The 10854-nt window shown below is 45.2% G+C and overlaps 1 protein-coding gene across 1 annotated transcript in view; it reads right to left on the minus strand.

Moving 5' to 3' along the window:
• Positions 1–4652: 4652 nt before the first annotated feature.
• Positions 4653–10854, minus strand: part of SMIM19 (small integral membrane protein 19) — an 83022-nt gene continuing 76820 nt past the window's right edge. Inside the window, exon 5 of the mRNA XM_045286709.1 lies at positions 4653–5342. Within this exon, the coding sequence (XP_045142644.1) occupies positions 5236–5342 (107 nt within the window). The 3' untranslated portion in view covers positions 4653–5235. The remainder of the gene's footprint in view (positions 5343–10854) is intronic.

A 10854-nucleotide genomic window follows, 5' to 3' on the forward strand; every position in this document is an offset into this window, starting at 1 on the left:
GGCCCAATGCAATATATTGTTTGACTGCTGCTTCCATGAGGATTGATTGTAGACCCAAGTAAAATGAAATCCATGGTCACCTCAGTACTTTCTCCATTTATCCGGATATGGCTTATTGGTCTAGTTGTGAGAGTTTTTTCCTTCTTTATGTTGAGGTGTAACACAAACTGAAGGCTGTCGTCTTGGATCTTCATCAGTAAATGCTTGAAGTCCTCGTCCCTTTCAGCAAACAAGCTTGTGCCATCTGCCTGTCACAGGTTGTGAATGAGCCTTGTCCAGTCCTGGTAGCAGGTTCTTCTTCACAGAGTACAGCTTCTGGGGTCATCTGTCCAGCATACAGATTGAATAGGCATGGTGAAAAGAGGAAACCTGGATGCACAACCTTTCCTGATTTTGAATCACAAAGGATCATTTTCCCTTGTTCTGCTTGGTGTACGTACAGGTTTCACAAGGGGCACAAGCACATGTTCTAAAGTTCCCATTCTTCACAATATTATTCACAATTGGCTACATAATCAACACAGTTGAGTGTCTTTTAATAGTCAATGAAGCACAGGTGAACATATTTCTGGTATGTGTGTACCAGAGGGGTACCCAGAATAGAAACAGAATTGGGCTGGGCGGAATGGAGCTTATGTGGCAGGTATTTTTCCCAACTTTCTCTAAGTTAGTGCACCAGTGACGTCGCCTGGGAGGTTCTCTCTGGTCACAGTGAATTTTTTGTAAAAGCAGTTTCTCTCTAACCTCATTTTATGTGATGTGCAATTTAAAAGAACAGCATGAGACTGTGAAATTGTGTTTCCTGTCGGGAAAAACGCCACAGACGCTGTTGGGATGTTGAACACAGCTTACAAGGCCAGTGCTATGGGGAACAAGTGTATGAGTGGTTTTCTCATTTCAAAAAAGGTGAAATGTTGATTGATGACAAACGTTGTTCTGGATGTCTGTTAGCTTCCTGAATGGATGAAATTGTTGACGCATAGTGCATTTGGTGCTCGTTCCACCAGGTCGGACTGTTAATCAAGCTTTCTATTTAGAGGTTCTGAAAAGAGTGCATAACAGTGTGCAACAAAAAAGGCCTGATTTGTGGCAGATGGGGAATTGATTTTGCCACCATGACAATGCACCTGCTTAGGCAGCCATCTCAGAGCACCAGTTTTTGGCAAAAATCAGCATGCCTCTCTTGCCCCACGCACCTTACTGACCTGACCTTGTTCCGTGTGACTTCTTTTTGTTTCCACAAATGAAGAGGGTCATGAAAGGACAGAAATTTGATGACGTAAAAGAAGTGAAGAAAAAAACAAGGAAGATGCTGTCAACCATCCCAAGCAGATGAGTTGGAAAAATGTTTCCCAGAATGAAATCACAGAGTTGACAATTGTATTAAGTGTAATGGAGAGTAAGTTGAAGGTGATTAGTTTGTCTTGTAAGAAAAATTTAAATACAAAGTGCTGGGAAATAAAAATCTGGTGTGGGGAGGGGGTACCCCCGTTTGTGTATGTGTGTGTTTGTGTGTGTGTGTCACTGCTGTCAACTATGTTCCACCTAACATTCGTAATGATCATCCCTTTTTCACGCCTCTTCTCAATCTGGTTCCCATCTTCTCACAGCCATCTGGTCAATTCAGACTCATAGTGACCCTATAGGATAGGGTAGAACTACCCCTTTGGGTTTCTAAGACTGTAAGTCTTTATGAGTACAAATCCTCATCTTTCTCCTGTGGAGTGGATGGTGGTTTCAAACTGCTGATCTTGGGGTTAGCAGCCCAATGCGTATGCACTGTGCCACCAAGACTCCATGGTTCTTATCTTAGTCAAGGGTAAATGGAAAGTAGACCCCCAACTTTTGGTGGCCCATAGCATCTTCCCACTTTGCAATACAATCTTCCGCTAGCAGGTCTGGAACTCCTATTGTTAGAAGTACTATAATATGGTATGGCTGAAATCGAAAGAGGAATATTGCTTCTAAGAAAGAATCATTCCATAAACTTGATAGTTCTGACTTAACTTATTAGTAGGAGCTGGTTTCTTATAACTAGCTAATTAACTTCTTAACAACAACAAAAACAATTTCAGTGCCATTGAGTCCATGCTGACTCTTAGCAACCCTATAGGACCGGATAGAACTGCCCTTGTGGATCTCTGAGAGGGTAATTGTTTACGGGAGTAGAAAGCCTCTTCTTTCTCACAGGGACTGGCTAGTGGTTTCAAACTGTGGACATTGGAAAGTAAAAACTAATCCAAGACCTTTTTAACCAATCTCTGTTTGGTTAAACAGAGTGAGTGTTGTTTGTGGTAGGCACGGACCTCAAAGGGCCTGCAATCTATTAGCAATAGGACTGTCGTGCACAACATCACACCACATAGCTCAGCACTGTGCAGTGCAAATGGCGAGAACTATGGAACTAAAAAGGAAGGAATCCAACAGGACGTCTCAGTATCCTTGGCAGGTCCCCTGGGAACATTTCCAGTGAACAGAGGGGAAGCGGCCATGGACGTGCTCCCGCTCCCCTAGACTAGAGACCCTGCAAGCGCAGGTGGGCTATTGTAATGTTCACTTCTTCCCAATTTTGCGAAGAATCAACTTTGCCTACCTCCCTCTCGTTTAGTTGTTGATGTGTTGTTAGGTGCCGTCCAATGGGTTCTGAATTATGTACCGAAACAAAACACGGCCCTGCCCTGCGCCATCCTCATAATTGTTCTTATGCTTGGCCCGTTGTTGCAGCCACGGTGTCTCTCCATGTCATTGCAGATCTCCTCTTTGCCGCTCCACGGCGTTACCACGCATGACGTCCTCCTCTAGGGACTGGTCACTCCTGACAATCTGTTCATAGTACATGAGACGAAGTCTCACCACCCTTGCCTCTAAGGAGCATTCTAGTACTTCTTCCAAGACAGAAGACACTGGAATATGAGCGTCTAGACAAGAGTAGGCCTGGGTAAGACCTGGAAAAGTGAGTGCCATAATCCCTTTTGCTACACACACACACACACACACACACACACACACACACCTAGGGGCCCGGTGTCTGTGGCTTTTCCCCATGTCTGCAGAAGACATAGCTTTTCTGTTCTGTTCTGAACATGGAGCCCTGCACTGAGTCACAGGCCCGATTGATAAACCAGGAGGGAAAGACGGAGGCGAAGGCTCTAGGGCACGAGGTCTCAACCTCAGAAGTGCGGGCATTTTGGACTGGGTAATTCTTTGTTGTGGGGACTGCCCTGTGCATTGTTAGCTGTTTAGTAGTATCCCTTGACCCCTACCCACTAGATGCCAGTGGTACCACCCCCTCCTTAGTCATGATTAAGTCCAAACTGTTTCCAGCTTTGCCAAATGCCCTGGGAGTGCAAAATTACCCATAATGGAGAACCAGTGCTCTAGGGAATGGGATATCACAATGAGGGTATCCACAGCAAATGCCTGGGCTTTTCTTATTTTCCAGAACTCTTTAATCCCTGGAAAGGGCACTTTACTTCAGCAAATGGTATTTCTGTATTCTGAGGGAATTCAGAGTTTATCTGAGGAGACTGGGAGCCAGAGGGGCATTCAGTTCATAGCATCATCTAGCCACAATGACCATCCCACTTCTAGAGTCCAGACTTCCAATCAGATCTTTGGCCTGTAATATCAACCATCTAGTGTGTTCGGTAAAGTAAACTCCAAGTGGCAAATAGTAATGCTGCCACCTCCCCTCCCCTCAGAGAGTATCCACGGGGCCCATGTGGTGGAGGGATAGATCAAATTGTGGATATTGGTTTTGGAAAGAGTTCCTTGAGGACCAGAACATGTATGCATTTAGTCAGCCAACATTATTGGCTTTCATTGAAAAAAGATATAAAGTCCCTGTTCATTAAAGGGCAGAGTGTATAACGAGACTTAAAGAGATAATTGTGAAACAGACATGTATAGACTGGTAGAGATTAATCAGGGGTGCTAAGGTGGAACAAAGGAGCCATACTTAATCCAACACAAAAAAGCAAGAGTCACTTCCAGAAAAAGCAAACCTTTGAATACATCTGACAGGCTGGCCTTGGATGTTAACCAGACAAGCGGGACTCAGGAAGGGCGGTTCAGGTGGAAGGCGAAGTATGCAAAAAGACATGTAGCCTGAAAACAACCTCGATGGTCGGTGGGAAACAGGATTTGGCTTCCTAGGAGTTGAGCCAAGGAGAGGTAGGAATAAGATGGTGAGTTAGTTAAAGTTTATTGTGCCAACCTGGCCGATAAACACATGCGGGGTTAATTGAAGGATGGAGAGATAAATGGCTCAGTGAGCCTCTCCGTTTTAGTTCTCGGGTCTCCTGTTTTCTGTTGGTCGGACCAGGGTGCAGCTGCCTTAGCCAGTTCCCTGCTTTAGCTGGCAAGGCTCACTTCCTGCAAGACATCCCTGAGGAGAAGCCACAAGGACCTACCCCGATGCAGCCCTGGGTGCTGGAGCACCCATGTGGAGACCCCTGCCAGCGCTGAGATGCTTACACGGTCACTGATTCAGCTTTCCTCCTGCAGTCGGCATCATAGTGTGTGTTTTGTGAGATGGAGGAGGACTTTGTGAATTGGTGTTGGACATATGGGTTAATGTTGGACATGTGGGCTTGGTCAGCACTGGGTTGGGAGTTTTTCTTGATTTTTTTTCTTGTTTTCTTGATGCTCACTTAAACTTTATATAAAACTCACTCTTATCCATGAGTTTCTGTGGATTTGTTTCTCTAATGTACACAGATACACTAATCCACTAACACAGATGGCAAGGCCTTGGCTGCCGTCTGGAAGAACTTTTTATTGACTTCGTTTCCTGTGGGTCATTGTTATCTACTGAAGGATAGGGTTGAGGTGAACAAGTTAGAGGCAGGAGCACCTGGCTAGGCTAATACAACGGGGTCCAGAGGAGTAGATGAAACAGTTGCAGTAAAGATAGGGAAAGGGGGAGAGTCAAGCCCTATCTGCGTTAGGAAAAGTCAAAATGACTCGCATGTGCTTAGTGGTGCCTTCCAACAGAGGATGAACGGATGTGGAACGGAGGAGTTTTTGAACTTGGTTTGGGACATGTCGAGCCTGAGCTGGCTTTGGGACCCCACAATGCAATATAAGCACGTGCATAGGATCGATCTAACTGGAGATGTAGATTTGGGGGAAGATGTAGTTGCAGCAGATGGACAGTGAATTGAGTGGCATCCTCTGAGGGAGTATTGAGGATGAGGAATGAATGCCGTGGGCCAAGGAGCATCGAGTCACCCCTCACCAGAAACACCCTCCTATTCGATCCAGATGCTCTGCTGGTGAGGTATTATTTCCAGATTCCCAGCCTCTGGCTGCACTGGTCCATGCTGGTTTTCTTTGCGCTCCTGAGGGAGGGGAAGCAGAAGCATAAACAATGAGTGAGATTACCCAGGCAGAGTGTACCCTTCTGTTTCCCAATTGTCCAGACAGTGGCCTTGTGTTTCCCACCACCAGACTCCCAAGGCACCAGGATGCGAGCTGGCGCTGCAGGCCCAGGACCCAGGATCCTTCTAATGAACCGTGAACCTAACATTTGTGGAAAAGATTGCGCAACTTCTAAGGTTTGTAGTCAGATGGGTTCATCCACAAATTCATCGTTAAGTGCAGACTCTTAAGAACTAGATTATAGCTTACAGAAGTCATTCACTGTTTATAGAAAACCAAAGGGCAGTGTGTATTTGCCATATATTTGCAGTTCTGTATCGTTGCTGTAATGGGGGTGTGTTCTTTGAATAACCCTCTAGCCCTCTTTGCATTTAATTTTCTCAGTGTCTGTGGATTCACATTAAATGGGACTGGCTTTCCCACCCGGCTTTTTCTTGTGAATTTGACCCTCTCAGGAGGCTGGAGACGACAGCACTTGCTCAGCTGCTCCACAAATTCTTCTCAAATCACAGCTTTGGTCATTCGGTTATTTATCTCTGAAACCCAATTTCTGTCACTTTTGGAAATAGATAACTTAAATGATGTGCATTTCTTAAAAATACCGTGCGCTTTATTTCACACTCTCATTTTGAAAGTCCTTTATTTGCAATCCTTTTAAAATACTTCTTCCTTCCTTCCCTAACTTTTATATTCTCTCCCTTTTTCTGAACGGAAATTACAATACAGAAAAAAGAACGGTGCTTCCCTCCCTCTGCTTGGGCACAGGGCTAGAAGCAGAGTTTAGAGTCTGAAAGGCTCCTTCAGAAGGGTGTAGACAAGAGCTAGGGTCTAAGTAATGCTCCAGCGGCCACCCCCCCCTGCCACCGCCCTGGCTGCTCTGCCCCCAGTCAGTGCAGCCACTAATACTAGCTTAAAGGAAGATTTAGTGAGAGCCGAAGTAAAAGAACAAAGAGGTTTTTGTTTTGTGCTTCCGTCTCAGAATGAAATGCTTCATAGCAAAGTGACGTCTTGGCCCCTTCTCCATCCACGCAGACCCTTTGATAGGACTGTGATGTGTTGGGGAGTACAAGCTGGTATCTTCTAAATGTCAGCTGACTCATGCTCTGGGAACATTGTAACATCCCAGGAAATTCCTCAGAATAGGGCAGAACCCAGTAAGGAACAGCCTGGACAAGGAGACTGGAGTCTTCTGGAGTCTGCTGATTAGCACTGTAATACCCAGAAGTCCTCGCATTTCTCCGGACTACACTTTTCTAATCTATAAAATGAAGGGTTGGAGTTGCTCAATGTTTCTCAGATCTGGAGTTCCTCAAATTGGGAGCTGCGGGTTCTCTAGAATAATTTCTTGCTTTTTGCTTCCCCCTTTACCTTTTATTACTACTATTATTAATCATTTTATTGGAGGGGGCTCTTACAAATCTTATAACAATCCATCATTCAATGATATTAAGCACACTTGTACTTATGTTGCTATCGACATTTACAAAACATTGTCTTTCTACTTGAGCGCTTGGTATCAGCTTCTCTTTTTACCCCTCCCTCCCCTCCCATCCTCGTGAATCCTTAATCAATTATATATTATTGTTGTTATTTTGTGTCTTACACCGTCCGCTGTCTCCCTTCACCCACATTTTGGTTATTTGTCCCCCTGGGGAGTGGGCTATATATCCAACCTTGTAATGGGTTCCCACGTTCTCCCCCTCACCCCCACGCCATCCCCACCATCCCCCTACCTCCATTATATCGCTACTCCCACTACTGTTCCTGAGGGTTTTATCTGTCCTGGATTCTATGTGTTGAGAGCTCTTATCTGTACCAATGTATGTACTCCAGTCTAGCCGGATTCGTAAGGCAGAACTGGGTCATGGTAGTGGGGGGAGGAGGCATCCTCAGGAACTAGAGGAATGATGTGTGTTTCATCGGTGCTATACTGCACCCTGATTGAATCTTCCCTTCCTTGTAACACTTCTGTAGGAGGATGTCCAATTGTCTACAGATGGGCTTTGGGTCTTCACTCCAACCCCCTCTTTCATGTTGCCATAATTGCTTATTTTGGATCTTTTGATACCTGGTACCTGCTCCCATCAACACCTCATGATCAACACAGGCTGGTGTGCTTCTTCCATGTGGGCTTTGTTGCTTCCCTGCTAGATGGCTGCTTGTTTAACTTCAAGCCTTTAAGACCCAAAATGCTATATCTTTTGATAGCTGGGCACCATCTACTTTCTTCACCACATTTGCTTATGCACCCATTTTGTCTTCAGCGATTGTGGCGGGAAAGTGAATGCCAGGTGATTAGAACAAAGTGTTCTTGTGTTTAGGGAGGCCTTGAGTAGAGGCCCAAAGTCCATTTGCTATCTTAATACTTAACATTAAGTATATGTACATTGACCACTATCCCTTTCATTATAAATTAATATATTTACATATATACATGCCTGTAGCTATACCTCTATAAATAGCTTTTGTCTCCAACTTCTTTCCTCTATTTCCTTTCCCCTTCCTCCTGCCCCATTATCATGCTCATCCTCCATTCGACTCTCAGTAATTCCTCTTGGATACACTGCACTTGATCAAACCCCATCAGGTATTATATTCCCTGCTCACCATCAACTTTAAACCTCTTATTGTTCCCTTATCCCTGAGTTTGTTGGCTCCCCACTCCCCCTCCCCACCCTCTCCTCTCCCATGTCTCCCCAGGACTGCCGGTCCCTTTGTTTTCTCCTTGGAATTGTTTGTTCTGCCTATCTTATATAGATAGACAAAAGGCGAAAGTAAAACAGAAAAAGAAAAACCTGATAGATAGTTCCAAGTCTGTCTGCTGATGCTTATGAGCGGTTTCCAGTCAGATCTGATGAGGTGCCAAGTCCTGTCCCCTGAGTCAGAAGTCGATTTTCAAGATTCCCTGGGGACTTGGTTACTTTGCTCCCCTTGCTGCCCTCTTGCACTCCCTTCGCGGTTCACCCCACTGTGCATGGGGCAGACTGGGCACACTTTCTGCACAGTGTCTCCAGTGCTGCCCCTGCAGCACTACGGGTCAATGAGGAACCTTCATGTCTTGGTGTGAGGTAGACCCTATTGTCCCCTCTGTTCATTGGCTGCTCTGAGCAGGGATGTCATCCCCTGGGGCTTGCCACTCTACCCGGGCTATATCTTCAGCGCTGTCTTCTGTATTGTCTTCTTCTAGGGCGGGGAGAGTATTGTTTATGTCTCCACAGGCAAGGGAGAGAGGGACCAGATCCCATCCCATTGTGCCAAGCCTTGAGGACAACATACCGGCATGGAGCAGTGAACAGAGAGAAAGGTGCAGCCAGGGCCAAGCTGAGCTATGTTGACCCCCTTCACCTTTTTACCGAATATACTCAAGTATAAGCTGACCCAAATATCAGTCGAGGCACCTAATTTCACCACAAAAACTGCATTTAAAATATCTGAAAAACTCAGCTTATACATGAGTATATACAGGAATTGAAAAAAAAAAGTTAAACTCACAGAAAAGTTCAAGAATCTGAAAAGAGCATCCATGTATGCTTCATTTGGACTCATTAATTACTGACCTATTGCCACATTTGCTTTTTTCTGTAGTGGGGGAGTCTCCGTGCTGTTGGAAACTCATGTAGGCATTTGTCTGAACCCCTCAGCTGTGGCTCTCACAAGCGAGAGCTGTGGGTTGTGCATACTTAGCGCCTCAGCGGCATCGGGCCACTCTTCATTTCCATGGGGTGTCCAGGGAGACTGGGCGCGAGCTCGACCACATTCCCAGGCAGTGAACAGCACCTGCTGTCATGGAGCCCCAGTATTTTTAATACAGAAAGGAAGGGGGGGGGGGAGACTGAGTTTCCTTTTTCTCTTTAACACACACACACACACACACACACACAGACTCATGTCTAACAATAAAAAACCTTCCTCCTGAAAGTCATTATCATATCCATGTGCCCAATACCAGTGCAGCTTGAGGAAAACAGCACCATGTGGCTAATAAATGAATGCTTTTCAACTAAATTTCATTGGTTTGGTGGTCTTGGTTGTATTGAATTTGTGAATTTGTTTTATTTATATAATCGCTCAAGAGCTACGACCACAACAAATGTGCCTCTGTAATAATGTCGGTGTAGACTTGAGTTAGCACTGTAGTCAGAGTCAGAGTAGGGCATGCGAGAGTGCAGTTCTTTAAAAGGGAGCATGGTTTTCTCCTGTTGGCAGTCACTAGACCAGAACATCTGAGTTCAGGAGATGTGGCTCAAGGCAGCCTTGGGAAGAGGGGAGCGAAGGAGCACAAGGTAGTTGAAATGAGGTCTCTTTAGTCCCATTTTGGTATATTGGGGTTCTGTGTTACATTTCGAATGGGGGGAAAAGAAGCATTTGGGTACCATGATTCTAGATTATTTCTAAGATTCTCTTGATCTCCCGTGTCAAAATGTATCGACCGTCACAGACAGTGGCAAGTACCACCACTGTGCAGCATCTCCCGCTTCCACTCCCTGGGCCATCTCACATTCTGGGTTTTGGGGGGCGGGGGGTATGTGTCAGCTGGTTTCAACGAGAAACCAGTTGTGATGGAATTTGTTTTCCACAATGTCAACATTCTTTAAGGCTACCCCTCACAGATTCTGGCCATCTAGGACGTTTGCAAAGAGAAGTACATTGCCTCCAAGTTGCCAGAAGCTAGATCTATTTTGCTATTATTATTGCAGTGGTTATGCATTGGGCATACAGTCAGCAGTTTGAACCCACCAGTGGCTCCTCTGGGGAAAGACGTGGTTTTCTCTTCTTTTTTTACTTTTATTTTTCATTTTATTGGGGGCTCGTACAGCTCTTATCACAATCTATACATCCATCCATTGTGTCAAACACAGCTGTACATATGTTGACATCATCTTTTTCAAAACATTTTCTTTCTACTTGAGCCCTTGGTAGCAGCTCCTCAATGAGGAGGCTTTCTGCTCTTATAAAGAGGTCCAGTCTCAGGAACCCAAAGGGCAGTTCTACTCCATTCTAGAGGGTTGTTATGAGTCAGAATTGACTCAAGAGCAGAGCGAGAGATGGTAGTCTCGTACTCCGGTGGTGTAATGGGTTAAGCTTTGAGCTGTTCACTGTCCGGTCAGCATTTAAACTCCGCAGTCTCTCCATTAGAGAAAGATACGGTTCTAGTCTGTTCTACACCGTTGCTATGAGACAGAATCAACTGGTTGGCGGTGGGTTGGTTTTAAGGGGGGAGAAGGGGACTGGCATCTGGTATACAAAACATTTTCTTTCTACTTGAGCCCTTGGTATCATCACCTCCTCATTTTTCCCTTCCCTCCCTACCCTCCTAGTATTGCTACTCTAATTATTAGTCCTAAGGAGTTTATCTGTCCTGGATTCTCTGTTTCCTGTTCCTATCTGTACCAGTGTACATCCTCTGGTCTAGCCAGATTTATAAGGTAGAATTGGGATCATGATAATGGTGGGGAGGAAGAATTAAAGAAC

Source organism: Echinops telfairi, unplaced genomic scaffold (genome assembly GCF_000313985.2).
Source record: "Echinops telfairi isolate 266 unplaced genomic scaffold, ASM31398v2 ScPeMD7_9;HRSCAF=40, whole genome shotgun sequence".
Classification (NCBI taxonomy): domain Eukaryota; kingdom Metazoa; phylum Chordata; class Mammalia; order Afrosoricida; family Tenrecidae; genus Echinops; species Echinops telfairi.